The following is a 14,822-nucleotide window of genomic DNA, read 5'->3' on the forward strand; positions in this document are numbered from 1 at the left end:
GTGTAGGGGTTAAGTGTTCCTAGGGGTGTGTTACTAACTGTGGGGGGTTGGGCTTTCATTTAGTGAACACTGATCTCTGCTCCAATCACATGGAGCAGAGATCAGCGTCACTTGTTGCTAGGCAGAACTGGGAGATGCTGTTTACAATGGCATCTCCTAGTTCAGCCTCCCCGTGAGACGATCGTGGGTATGCCCGCGGCGATCGAGTCCGTGGGTCCCGCGACCGGACTCACGGGGGTCCCGACCAGCAGGTAAACTTGTACTCAAATCGTTCACCACTATATACTGTACATTGGGGATGCCCCTAAAAAATATTAAGCATCTGTGTGGCCCAAATATGTTGAGTTGTCACTTATTATAAAAGTATGTTTCTACATTTATATCTTTGGCAGGTAATTCTGGGCTTAGTGCAGTTTGGATTTGTGGTCACGTACCTCTCGGAGCCCCTGGTTCGGGGGTATACCTCTGCCGCCACCATCCATGTCACTGTGTCTCAGCTGAAACATATCTTTGGCCTTCCGCTAAGTGAGAGGTCACAGCCATTATCTCTCATTTACGTGAGTTTTTACTTCGTTCTTTCCAAGCTAGAAAAACAGACACAGAAATGTGAGATATACTGTACAACTGACCATTGTGAACAGCGATGATTACTAATTGCACTGCATGCAGATACATGTTTTGAGTCTCACTTCTTGAACAATAGCAGGGTCAGTAACTGCTGATTCATAAGCCTGTAGCTTGTCAATCAATAACTGGCCACACTTAGTCCTGCCCACTGCTTTCTGGATTGACAGCACTGCCTCTGCTCCCGAAAACTCTCCTGCTGTCAGCTGCAGTAACCAGATTTGGGACTTGTTTAGGTGGCTACACAGGAGCCTTTAGACTTACTTAAACATTATAAGTGCTTAGTAACAAAAGGGAACTTAAGCCGGGTATAGATGTACGGAAATTTGACCAGAAGGAACTAGGAAAACAGTTGGTATGTCTGTACCACTCGCTGTTCAATAGAAGCTGATCTAACGACTGCCTCGTGTCAAACAGTCCTGCTTGGAAACCAGCATTCGATCAGTCGCTGCCAATGGCTGCAGAGCTGATCTGTGGAGGGAATCACCACTGGTTGAACAGAAAAAGACTTGTGTATACCCTGCCTTTGAGTCTTTTAGATACACGTCATAGAGATCAGCTTGATATAGATAACATTGTTGGTGTGTGTCAGGTCTATCAGATAGAATGCCCAACAACCAACTGAAGAACATCACACAGCAGTATGACAACGCTACTGCTAATTGCGAAGCAGTGGCCAAGTGTAGTCGGCCTGCCAACAAGAAATGTTCTTACTGTTGGGATCATAATGTAAGAAACTTTGCAACAGATTCTCAAATAATGATTTGCTTAAAAGCCAACTCCAGGCAAAAAAAAGTATCCCTTGCAGTGGAACTGAGCCTGCTTAATTGCTTGTTTATGCCTGGGGGAACAATAAAGGAGATACATTCACCCGATCCTCCACTTGCCCCAACAGCTAGACCAGTCCCTGCAGCTTTTTGCACCCCCACGCTCCACTGGTCTAGGATCCTGAGGTCATCAAGACCAGAGCAGAGTTCAGTAGTCCTGTTCTGGATGTGAAGACTCTGAGGGACAATCCACTGCTGGATCGTGGGGCAAGCAGGGGATCAGGTAAGACTGCTTCTCCTTTTCCCGAGACAAAAACAAGCAATTAACTCATGCTGTGCTGGCACAGCCTCACTGCAAAGGATAATTTTTTTATCTGTGGATAGTTAGAAAGCTGTCTAAAATGTGATATGATGCCAAACACATTGTTGTGTTACACTATGTGATTTATTATCATTTCATCTGTGTTGCACTACTTGGATTATTATTGCTCTGTGTCTTTAAGCTGCGTTTGCTTGTCTAAGCTGAACTCTCTCTCCCGCCATACTTCTGTATATCCCCTCCCCTTTCTTCTCTCTGGAATAATTTCTCAGTATTCCACCATGCTGTAATTATCTTTCCATGTGGCTAACAACATCAATGGTTTTTCTACCTATGAATATCCATCATTAAAACTGAACATTCGAAAGGCTTCATCATCCGTTTCCTCAACAGTGAGTTTATTCATTGAATTAAAGGGGTTGTAAAGGTAAATGTTTTTTCACCTTAATGCATTCTATGCATTAAGGTGAAAAAACATCTGACACTGCCGGTGCCCCCAGTTTTACTTACCTGACCCCTCGAAAATCCCGCGCTCGCCCCCGCCGTCCTCTTCGCCGCTCAGCCTGGCCGCTGATTGGCTGGAGTGGATGGATTGAAAGCAGCGCAGCCATTGGCTCGCGCTGCTGTCAATCACATCCAATGACGCAGTGCGCCGGGGGGCGAGGCCTTGTGATACAGCGAGCGGCTATAGCCGCCGGCTGTATCACGGGAGCGCGCCCGCAGGTGCTTCTCACCAATGCGAGGGAGCTCACATGAACGTGAGAAGCACCTGCGGGAGGAAGCAGAGACAGCCGCCGAGGGACCCCAGAAGAGCAGGTTCGGGGCCACTCTGTGCAAAACGAGCTGCACAGTGGAGGTAAGTATAACATGTTTGTTATTTTAAAAAAATAAAAAATTTTACTTTACAATCCCTTTAAGCTGTCTGAATTGATGCAAGGGATAAAAAAAAAAAAGGTCACCAGGTCCTATAAGCCCTATATGAACCTGGAGATAAAGTTTATGGCCTTGTAGTGGAGTCAGAACAGTAGAAAACTGGAGTTTCACAGCCTAATTACAAGATTTATGCATGACAGTACTGATACCGACAAGAATTACTGCCCTCTTTGCAAGGAAGAACAAGAGAGCAGCACGTGTAATCTTCATAACCTGAGTCCAGGCTGCATGATGTCATATTACAGCACACAGATCCTGCTGGCTTATCACTCAGTCATTATGAGCCATAAGTTACCACGGCTCTGAATGCGAACACACAGCAGTCCCAGCAAAAGACCCTGACCAGCTGAGTAACCCAAACGCTCAGTCAAACCAACTTTGAAAGTAATGGAGAATTATGAAGCTTTAAGAACTGAACTGACAACTAGTCTAAAGTTATTATGGGAAAAGGTTATTACTCAATCTAATACACTGTCTGTTGAACGTGAACTACTGACACTAGAGGCGTCCATTAAAAAAGATTTCTGCCTCATATGAGCTTTATCAGTTTACCAGCAATAAGTTCATTAATGTCTTACAAAGTATGAACACGGAAGATTCACTGGAGGAATTAAAGAGCTTGTGTGTTCTTAATCTAGAAAGAGATAGTTTTATCCAGCAAGCCAAACTAAAGGCAGAAGCAAAGAGAGCTGCTACAAGACACTGCATCTCACAGATCCATTTCCACCAGATGTTCTAAGAAGTCCTCTAAATCCCATAGTTCAAGATACTCAACACTCAGTGAGCGACTTATTAGTGCCCGTGCTGAAGCCGAGGCCAGCAAGGTGCAGATAGCATATGCAGAAAAGAGAACAAGGAGTTGGAAAATCAGACAGCACTTCAAAAAAGCAGAGATGTAAGCTCAGACAAAACATCAAGAAGCAGAGTTGGAAACTCAGAGCAGCAATAGAAATCTTAAACGAACAGTGTAAACATGATGCAGATTTGGCAAAGCTAAGGGACTTAGAACAAGCCATCAGTGCAGACAAAGGTGCAAGTGAGAGTCAGTATCAACCTAAACATAGCAGATATGGAAGATCCCCTCAAACACGCTAAAGATTATGTCCTAAGCCACTCCAGTGTACACTCCATCGTCTCTCTTGACAACATAGAAACTTCTTCACAGCATTAAGTTAAAGAGGTTCCAGCAACTTCTTGCATGCAAAATTACTCCAGTGCCTTTCCTCCATGCCTACCCAACCTTCCTTCATAAGTCACAGAGCATCAGAGCAAGCTGCAAGCAAGTCCTCAATCTTCTGTCATCAGTACAGCCTTAAATCAACGTACCATTGTAACAACTCACTTCAAGCAAGCAACTCACCGGAATGTATCTGCTGCACCATGTTTCCCTGTGTCCTTTAACAACAATGTCAGATAGCGCTATCAGCACTGTTCAGCCAACGTCTTGCATAAAGGCAGAGACAACTGAGACAGTAACATTTGTGAGGTACATACTTTGCAGAGAGTTCACAAAGACTGGTCTTAAGTTTTGATGACCAACCTGATAACTACAGAAGTTGGAAACGTGCCTTCAGAACTGCAATCAGTGATCTTGGCATTACAGCTGCTGAAGAATTGGATCTGCTGATCAGATGGCTTGGTCCTCTATCTGCTGCACGTGTTAAGCCATTAAGATCAGTTTTCATGGACAATCCTACAGCAGGCCTCACAGCTGCATAGGATCGACTAGAGCAAAGTTATGGAAGTCCAGAAGCTATAGAAAATGCTTTGTTCATGCGTCTCAAAACTCTCATAAAGATATCTGGTAAGGACAACAAGGAGTTCCAGAGACTGAGTGACCTTCTCCTTGAGCTTCAGCTAGCCAAGGCAGACCCTAAACTACCCAGACTCAGTTACCTGGACACTGCCAGAGGGGTAAACACAATTGTCTCTAAGCTCCCGTATGGATTGCAAGAAAAATGGTCTGCACTAGGGTCATCATACAAAAAAAAAAGCGAGGTTTCCTTCCCTCCATTCTCTCTCTCTCTTATGCGAATTAATTGGGAAAATTGCAGAGACCAAGAACGATCCAAGTATTTCCTACGGTGAGTGCAGTCTCGTCTCTTACCCTTTCCTAAAAGTACCAGTCTTAAAGAGGGATTCCACCAAAAAAAAAAAATATTAAAAGCCAGCAGCTATAAATACTACAGCTGCTGACTTTTAATAAATGGACACTCACCTGTCCCGGGTTCCAGCGATGCCGGCAGCCGAGGCCGATCGATCGCTCGGCTCTCGGCTGCTGCAGTCACCATTCTAGGTGAGGGAATCAGGAAGTGAAGCGAATCGGCTTCACTTCCCGGTTCCCTACTGCGCATGCGCGAGCCGCGCCGCGCAATAGGAAATCTCCGCGCTGTCACTGGGACCCGTGTGTGTCCCAGCAGAGAGCGCGGCAGGGCAAGAAATGGCGTAGACTCCCACGGGAGTCTATGCCCGGAAGTGGGTGAAAATACCTGTCTTTGACAGGTATCTCCACCCCCTCCCCCCTGAAAGGTGTCAATTGTGACACCGGAGGGGGGGAGGGATCCGATCAGCGGAGGTTCCACTTTAGGGTGGAAACCCGCTTTAAGGGCAACTATAGAAACTGTAGAGGCCCACTATCCGTGAAAAAGACTGATATCCTTCCCACTCCTACCACAGTTGTGGCCACAGAGTAGGAAGATTGAAAACCCTAACCGAGAGTGACCCATTCACAAAAAGCCACACCCCCTCAAAAAAATGTATCGGCTTTAGAAAAAAGCCTCTTGAAGAGCGTAAGGAGCTTTTAAAGACATTTGGGGTATGTTTCAGGTGTTGTGCTTCTACAGAAAATGTTGCTAATGACTGTAATTTGTGCATAAAGTGTGCATAAAGTGTGGCCCTGAAGAACATGTGCAAGCTTGAGCACAGATCTGCACCACCTGCTAACTCTCCTCCCAGGTCAATGCATGGCGGGGAGAAAACAGACCAGGTGCCTAATTCCACTATAATTTTTTCATCCTGCACTGAAGTTTGTGGAGAAGACCACTGTGATAAGTCCTGTGCTAAAATATGCTTGGTGAACATATACCACAAGGATCAACCAGAAAAGACTCTAAAGGCGTATGCTATCTTAGATGATCACAGCAATAGATCACTTGCAAAATCAGAACCGTTTGATTTATTTGAAATAAAAGACGAAGCTCATCAGTACACCTTGGGTACCTGTAGTGGAACTATAGAGGTTTATGGAAGAAGGGCTCATGGACTCATGGTATCTTCTCTCAAAAACTTGCAATTACCCCTACCTACACTTGTTGAGTGCAATCACATACCTGCTAACAGGGAAGAAATCCCTACTCCAGCTGCTGTCTTCCATCACCCTCACCTGAAGGTAATAGCAAATGAGATACCGCTGCTTGACAAAGATGCTCAGATCCTTCTTCTGTTAGAAAGAGACATTCTAAGATTTCACAAGGTAAACAGACAAGTTAGTGGACCCCCAGATGCCCCATTTGCTCAGCGCTTGAATCTAGGTTGGATCATCAGAGGCAACGTCACTCAAGACAATTGTTCTGCCAAATGGCTGAAACACTTGCCTTGAGCCATGCCCACATCACTACTGGGTGAAAGAGGATAGCCAGCCACAAATGGCAACATGGTATCCCGGTTAACACAAGCCTTTTCTCCTGCCACGACAACCTTGGCTGTACAGTGTTTAATGAAACCAGTGAAGATGATATACTGGCTCCTTCAATGGAAGAGAAGGAATTAATCAAAGTAATGGACAAGGAGTTCTTTCAAGACGACTGCAATAATTGGGTAGCACCCCTACCTTTTTGTTTCCCAAGAGAGAGAGATTGCCCAACAACTTGCAGCAGGCCATCAGTGGATTTTCCTCCTTAAAGCGCAACTTAAGCAGGAAACCAGAAATGCAAAAGCACTTCGTGGATTTTATGTAAAACATATTTGACAGAGACCATGCCGAGCCTGCACCCCCACTAAAGGAGGGAGAAGAATGCTGGTATCTTCCATCCTTTGGCATGTATCACCCACACAAACCAAACCAGAGTTGTCTTTGATTCCATGCTCAGCATGAAGGCGTTTCTCTTAACATGCTCCTTACGGGGCCCACCTTGAATAAAAGTCTAATAGAAGTCTTGATTTGCTTCAGACAAGAGCCCATAGCAGTAATGGCTGACATTCAACAAATGTTTCACTGCTTCATTGTCAGAGAAGACAACAAACTACTTTAGGTTTTTATGGCACAAAGACAATGACATCAACAAGGAAGTGAGAGTTTATCAAATGAAGGTACGTGTCTTCGGTAAGTCCTTCCCCTGCAGTGGCAACTTATGGGCTAAGGAGAACGGCTCAGGCTGGAAAAGAATATGGATCTGATGCCGTCCATTTGTTGAAAGAAACTTCTACATTGACGATGCACTCAAATCTTTTCCAACCGTTAAAGAAGTGACTGATCTTCTCACCAGAACCAAGGAGATTCTGTCTGTAGCAAACCTTAGACTGCACAAGATTTTATCCAACAGCCAGGAACATATGAATGCTTTTCACTCTGAGGACTATGACACTAGTCTAAAAAAAACCTTGATTTACAGTAGGTACAGATGTGCTTCCTGTACAGCGAAGTCTGAGTTTATTGGGGAACATCAAACAAGACACATTGACCTTCCAAGTGTCAACTTGTGACAAATCCTTCACTAAAGAGGAGTCCTGTCGGTGGTGAACAGCATCTAAGACGCCCCCTCCCCTTCATTGCTCCAGTTACCAGTCAAGGTAAGATTCTGCTAAGATCTACTGAGAACATAGACTGGGATACTCCTTTATCTAGCGAGAAACAACACAAGTGGGAAAGGTGGAGATATTCTTTGAGGTCACTAGAAAAACTTTGAATCTCACGTTTCTATATTCCAACTTCTATTTCAACTGCTGGCCGATGTACACTATAATTCTTCCACCTTTTTATACTAACAGTAAGGTAGTACTTGGTTATATATACACAACCAGACAAAACTCTCCTGTGCACGTCAGCAACAGGGTAGAAAGTATTTAGAGATTCTCTCTACCAAGTCAATGGCATCACATTCCCACTGAACTCAACCTAGCGGACTGTGGGACCAGAGCCGTGACATCAGCAGTTCTTCAGGACAGCTTATGGCTGTCACCTCCCAAAGTTTTTGTGTAGGGACTCCTACTCCCCACCTACTGACACCATGTATGGGCTAGTAAGTTCTGAATATAAGGAAATAAGAGCTGTGAACATCTCACTCCACACTTCAGAAATACAAAACGGAAACTGTGGTCACAGCGTTTTGAGCGTTTTTGCACCTGGTCATCTGCTATATGAGCTATCGCTCACCTAATTCATGTTGTTCGTTGCTTTGGGAAGAGCTCTGCATGAGTGTCATGGTTGGCACATCTGTTCTGGACGCTTCACAGCAGCAGATATTGCACACGCAGAAGAGGTAATTAGCCATTGTGTGCAACAAGACGTGTATCAGGAAGAATTCAGGAGAATTAGAAATGAAACAGAAATGTCCAAAAACAGTCCACACTTCAATCTAAACCCTGTAGTTGATGCCAATCAGCTGCTGAGAGTTGGTGGCCGTATTGGGCAATCCGACCTATGCAACAAAAAATAAATAAAATCCTATAATCGTACCAGGTCAACATCATGGTATTACTCTTTTGATTCGTCACCACCATGAACGGGTGAAACACCAAGGCCATTTGTTTAAAGAAGGCTTCATCAGGTCAGCTGGCTTGTGGATCATTGTATGAAGAGGTGTGTCTCCTCCTCCTTGCTCTTCAGGTGCATCAAGTGCCACAAGTTAAGAGGAAAACATCAACAGCAACAAATGGCAAGTCTCCCAGCTGATTGCCTGAGTACAGATCCACCCTTCACCTATGTTGGGGTGGACGTTTTCGGCCCTTGGTCCATCATCACTCAGAACTTGTGGTGGAGCTGCCAATAGTAAAAGGTGGGCTGTGTTGTTTACCTGTATCTGCATCCAAACAATACATATAGAAGTGATCGAGTCTATGGATTCTTTTTCCTTCATCTGTGCTCTACGAAGATTCTTCTCTGTGAGAGGACCGGTCAAGCAGCTGAGATCTGACTGTGGTACCAACTTTATTGGAGCATGTAAGGAGCTGCAGCTGGACAATTACATGGCCAACAATGGATGTACTTGGTTATTTAACCTTCCACATTCTTCACACATGGGAGGATCCTGGGAACGAATGATTGGAGTAGCACAAATTTATTCTTGACTCCATGTTGCAGACTCGCAAGTCTTTACCACTCACCCATGAGACTGTCTGTCTACCTTTCTCACTGAAGTGTCTGCCATAGTGAATGCAAGACCTTTAGTGCCGGTATCTTCAGATCCTCCTGTTCCAGTGATCCTTACTCCAGCTTTGCTTCTTACTCAAGTTTGGGACTGCTGTAATCTATTCAAGTGAGATCTACCCCAAGGATATTTACAGGCATCAATGGAAGCAGGTGCAACATCTAGCCAATATGTTTTGGCATCGCTGGAGGAAGGAGTATCTTCATCCACGTCAAGGTCGTAAGAAATTGCAAATATCCAAGCCTAATCTCAAGGTTGGAGATGTTGTCTTTCTAAAAGACCAGAACGTTTGTCGGAATGAGTGGTCTATGGGTCTTATTACTAAAGTTATACCCAGTGATGATAAAGTCCGGAAGGTAGAAGTCAAGGTAACCAAGGGAGGATCGACACAAACCTTTACTCAACAAATTACAGTGTTAGTAATCATTTTGCCAGGTGAGTGACTTATGCAAGGACTAGCCATGATATTGGCACGGCGGAGAGTACATTGCTGATAACTACAGGTTCTACTGAAGACGTCATATGTCAGACTACTAGATGTTCGGCAATCCTGTTGAACTTATGTTTATGTTTGCTTGTTGCATGTTTTTCATTACAGGTTCCAGGACATTTATCAGTATTGGACTTGTATAAGTTTAAAGTTATGAAATATAAAGATTTCAGACCGGCATTGTTGTTACACTATGTGATTTATTGTCATTTCATCTGTGTTGCACTACTTATTATTGCTCTGTGTCTTGAAGCGGTGTTCTCTTGTCTAAGCTGAACTCTCTCTCCCACCGTACTTCTGTATATCCCCTCCCCTTTCTTCTCTCTGGTATCATTGCACAGTATTACACCATGCTGTAATCATCTTTCCATGTGGCTTACAATATCAATGTTTTTCTACCTATGAATATCCTTCATTAAACAGAAGATTTAAAAGGCTTCATCGTCTGTCCCCTCAACAGTGAGTTTATTCATTTGAGTTAAGCTGTCTGAATTGATGCAAGAGATAAAAAAAAAAAAAGTCCAGGTCCTATAAGCCCTATGAAGCTGGAGATAAAGTTTATGGCCTTGTAGTTGAGTCAAAACACATGTAAAAAATACATTTATAGACACTTCCGGCAAGCAGCTATTAACTTGCCAGTGTTATTAGGTGCAAAGGATGTGAAATTAAACCATATATAATATATACTTGCGACATTGCAGGCAGCTTCTGCTGTGCAGCTTGCACCCTCAATTCTTAATAAGGGATGCTTCTTACAGAAGGCTATTTACAGAATTCTACATAGATTTCCCTGTTCAGCCTGCTCAGAGGATGCAGAAGGCAGAGGACCTAACAATAAATGAGACCAGCGGCATGTCTGTGTAAATAACTACATGTATGTCAATGAATGGGACTATAATTGAATGGATGCTGTAGGGTTTCCAATTTCTTCAGTATGAAGACCAGGTTTTTTTATATATATTTGCAGGCTGCAAAAAAAAAAAAAAAATTTTTTATAAAAAGCCCCCCCCTTACATCCATGTGTGCCCATCAGAGCACCCCCTTACAACCAGGTGTGCCCATCAGAGTCCCCCCTTACATCCAGGAGTGACAAGCAGAGTTCTCCCCTTACATCCATGTGAAGGGTCAGGGCTGGCTGGCTGACAGTGGATCTGTGGGTCTCTGTATTACACTACACAGACTAGAGCATTTACTGCCAGTCAGCTGGGGGAATTTTGCTGGGCAGATGCTGCGGACAAACTAATATCTTCTGGTGGGGCAGAGGTGGCCTGTGGCCCATAGTTTGGAGACCCCTGCTGTAGCGAGTAAGACCTGAAATGCAAATTTTCTTATCTTCTTCAGAGCTTAATCAGCCTTTTCCGAAGAATCCACAAGACAAATATTGGAACTCTAGTTGTCAGCCTCGTTGCCTTAGTGTGCCTTTTTGCCGTGAAGGAAGTTAATGAAAGGCTGCGTGCTAAACTCTGCATGCCCATCCCTATTGAACTAATTGTGGTAAGTGAATTGACTTATTAAAGAAAATTGGCAACATTTGAACAAAATGATACACTTTTTAAAAAGAAAACTGACAACATAGAGGAAAAAAAAAAATCGGAAAGGTCTGCTATAAGAGTGCTCATATACAAAATGCACTGTGGTCTTTCAAATGCCCTCTACAACATCACTACAGGATGCAGCAGTGATGTCAGTGTTAGCAAACGGAAACGGCATGCAGAAGTGGCCCAGACACCAACACTTCTAGGAGTGTCAGATGTAAAGATACGTGGGCCGGCCAAATTTAAGAGATTTATTTCAGTAACGGGATGGCGGATGAGGTGAGTATAAACAATCATCTAAGTAAGTGTTTATGTGCCATACCTGTGGGATGCTTCTAGAAACTGGAAATCACTGTAGTAGGCACCACTACTTCAATAATCTACACTAGCTGAACGCAGAAGGCTGCTTGCTCACCACAAGCGCTATTAAAAGAATGTTTTACATTTTCTCAATGAATGCAAAGTATTCTCTGATTGGATGAGGTGGATATCATGACATCACCTCTCCATCTCATCCAATCATGAAACGCCTTGCATTCACTGAGAAAATGCAAAATGTTCCCTGAATGGTGCTGCTACCTGTGTTAATTAAGCAGCAGGGCTGCACCAGCTTCCACAGGGATCTCAAAGGTATGGCACAAACAATATCTCACAAAAGTGAGTACACCCCTCACACTTTTGTAAAAATGTTATTATATCTTGCTACAATGTAAAGTAGTGAGTGTACAGCTTGTATAACAGTGTACATTTGCTGTCCCCTCAAAATAACTCACCACACAGCCATTAATGTCTAAACTGCTGGCAACAAAAGTGAGTACACCCCTAAGTGAAAATGTCCAAATTGGGCCCAATTAGCCATTTTGCCTCCCCGGTGTCATGTGACTCGTTAGTGTTACAAGGTCTCAGGTGTGAATGGGGAACAGGTGTGTTAAATTTGGTGTTATCGCTCTCAATCTCTCATACTGGAAGTTCAATATGGCACCTCATGGCAAAGAACTCTGAGAATCTGAAAAAAAAAAAGAATTGTTGCTCTACATAAAGATGGCATAGGCTATAAGAATATTGCCAAGACCCTGAAAATGAGCTGCAGCACGGTGGCCAAGACCATACAGTGGGTTTACCAGGACAGGCTCCACTCAGAACAGGCCTCGTCATGGTTGACCAAAGAAGTTGAGTGCATATACCAGTGTCATATCCAGAGGTTGTCTTTGGGAAATAGACATATGAGTGCTTCCAGCATTGGTGCAGAGGTTAAAGGGGTGGGGTTAGCCTGTCAGTGCTCAGACCATACACCGCATAGTGCACCAAATTGGTCTGCATGGCTGTCATCCCAGAAGGAAGCCTCTTCTAAAGGTGATGCACGAGAAACCCCACAAACATTCTGCTGAAGACAAGCAGACTAAGGACATGGATTACTGGAACCATGTCCTGTGGTTTGATGAGACCAAGATAAACTTATTTGGTTCAGATGGTGTGAAGCGCGTGTGGCGGCAACCAGGTGAGGAGTACAAAGACAAGTGTGTCTTGTCTACAGTCAAGCATGGTGGTGGGAGTGTCATGGTTTGTGGCTGCATGAGTGCTGTCGGCACTGGGGAGCTACAGATCATTGAGGGAACCATGAATGCCAACATGTACTGCGAGACATACTGAAGCAGAGCATGATCCCCTCCCTTCGGAGACTGGGCCGCAGGGCAGTATTCCAACATAATGACCCCAAACACACCTCCAAGACGACCACTGCCTTGCTAAAGAAGCCGAGAGTAAAGGTGATGGACTGGCCAAGCGTGTCTCCAGACCTAAACCCTATTGAGCATCTGTAAGGGAATCCTCAAATGGAAGATGAAAGATCTCGAACATCCACCGGCTCCAGGATGTCATCATGGAGGAGGGGAAGAGGACTCCAGTGGCAACCTGTGAAGCTCTGGTGAACTTCATGCCAAAGAGGGTTAAGGCAGTGCTGGAAAATGATGGGCACACAAAATATTGACACTTTGGGCCCAATTTGGACATTTTCACTTAGGGGTGTACTCACTTTTGTTGCCAACGGTACTTTACATTGTAGACAAGTGTCATTTCTTCAGTATTACATGAAAAGATATAATAAAATATTTACAAAAATGTGAGAGACTGTACATACTTTCATTGGTGCAAGCTGTAACTATGTAAAACAAGACTGGAATTCTTCTACAATGCCTGTTTATACTTTTATCTATAAAATTATATCAGCCAATCAACCATCAAAGTTTATGTAAAATTTCACTTTTGACCCCCCAGCTCGTAATCTCCACAGCGGTATCATATGGAATTGATCTTCACGCAAACTACGGCATTGGTATTGTGGGGGACATTCCTACAGGGTAGGTGTTCTACGAAGAATTGTGATAATGTAATGCCGAATCCTTGAAAACAATGCACTCCCTGTGTGGCTCATATTTCTGAATGATGCAGGATGAAATGCAGAGCTCCCTCTATTGGTTAATTTGCAAATCTCTCAATTTAATTCAATGACAAAGATATGGAATTGCGTGTAATACAGTCACATCCAAAACTGCTTAAATGGTAATACTCAGTGAAGGCGCTCACTGGAAATACACGATAGATTTCCTATTAAATTAAAATTACATTTGGGCTACTTTTATTCAATACGTGTTAAATCCCAACTGTTCATTTAACGGGGAATCATTAAATGCTGATTTTTATCTGTTTTTTTTTTTACAGACTGGTAGTACCAACGGTTCCCGACCCTAACCTGTTCGTGAATGTGGTCGGCAATGCATTTGCCATTGCTGTGGTTGGATATGCCATCACCATCTCTCTGGGCAAAATGTTCGCTATAAAACACGGCTATAAAGTGGACAGCAACCAGGTGAAGTTTTTTTCTTCAAATATCTGTGAATTTATTCACACTGGGTCCTTTAGCTATAAAGTGTCAGAGAAGACTCTGTTCTCCATAGCAACCAGTCAGCATCCTCAGTTCTCACAGTGTTTCCCATAGCAACCAGTCAACATCCTCTGTTCTCAGTGTTCCCCATAGTAACCAGTTAGCATCCTCTATTCTCTCACAGTGTTCCCCATAGTAACCAGTTAGCATCCTCTATTCTCTCACAGTGTTCCCCATAGCAACCAGTCAGCATCCTCCTGTTCTCTCACAAGGTTCTTCATAGTAACCAGTCAGCATCCTCCGTTCTCTGCTTTCCCCATAGCAACCAGTCAGCATCCTCCATTCTCTCAGTGTTCCCCATAGTAACCAGTCAGCATCCTCCTTTTTCTCGCAGTGTTCCCCATAGCAACCAGTCAGCATCCTCAGTTCTCTGCGTTCCCCATAGCAACCAGTCAGCATCCTCTGTTCTCTCACAAGGTTCTTCATAGTAACCAGTCAGCATCCTCCGTTCTCTGTGTTCCCCATAGCAACCAGTCAGCATCCTCCATTCTCTCAGTGTTCCCCATAGTAACCAGTCAGCATCCTCCTTTTTCTCGCAGTGTTCCCCATAGCAACCAGTCAGCATCTTCCGTTCTCTCAGTGTTCTCCATAGTAATCAGTTGGCATACTCCGTTCTCTCAGTGTCCCCCATAGTAACCAGTCGACATCCTCCTTTCTCTCACAGTGTTCCCCATAGCAACCAGTCGGCATCCTCCTTTCTCTGTGTTCCCCATAGCAACCAGTCAGCATCCTCTGTTCTCTCACAAGGTTCTTCATAGTAACCAGTCAGCATCCTCCGTTCTCTGCATTCCCCATAGCAACCAGTCAGCATCCTCCGTTCTCTCATTGTTCCCCATAGTAACCAGTTA

General features: G+C 44.1%; 1 protein-coding gene and 1 long non-coding RNA gene across 2 annotated transcripts in view; one reads left to right on the plus strand and one right to left on the minus strand.

Annotated features, from left to right (window-relative positions):
- Positions 1-14,822, plus strand: part of LOC143927561 (solute carrier family 26 member 6-like) — a 90,979-nt gene that overhangs the window by 54,932 nt on the left and 21,225 nt on the right. Inside the window, exons 6-9 of the mRNA XM_077451695.1 lie at positions 393-557; positions 10,840-10,992; positions 13,308-13,390; positions 13,752-13,899. Coding sequence (XP_077307821.1) covers positions 393-557; positions 10,840-10,992; positions 13,308-13,390; positions 13,752-13,899 — 549 coding nt within the window. The remainder of the gene's footprint in view (positions 1-392; positions 558-10,839; positions 10,993-13,307; positions 13,391-13,751; positions 13,900-14,822) is intronic.
- LOC143927562 (uncharacterized) overlaps positions 390-14,822 on the minus strand; it is a 51,820-nt gene continuing 37,387 nt past the window's right edge. The window contains exon 2 of the long non-coding RNA XR_013262286.1: positions 390-584. This is a non-coding gene — a long non-coding RNA (uncharacterized LOC143927562). The remainder of the gene's footprint in view (positions 585-14,822) is intronic.

This window comes from Lithobates pipiens, unplaced genomic scaffold (genome assembly GCF_037356315.1).
Source record: "Lithobates pipiens isolate NorthernLeopardFrog02 unplaced genomic scaffold, aLitPip1_a1.2 Scaffold_23, whole genome shotgun sequence".
NCBI lineage: Eukaryota > Metazoa > Chordata > Amphibia > Anura > Ranidae > Lithobates > Lithobates pipiens.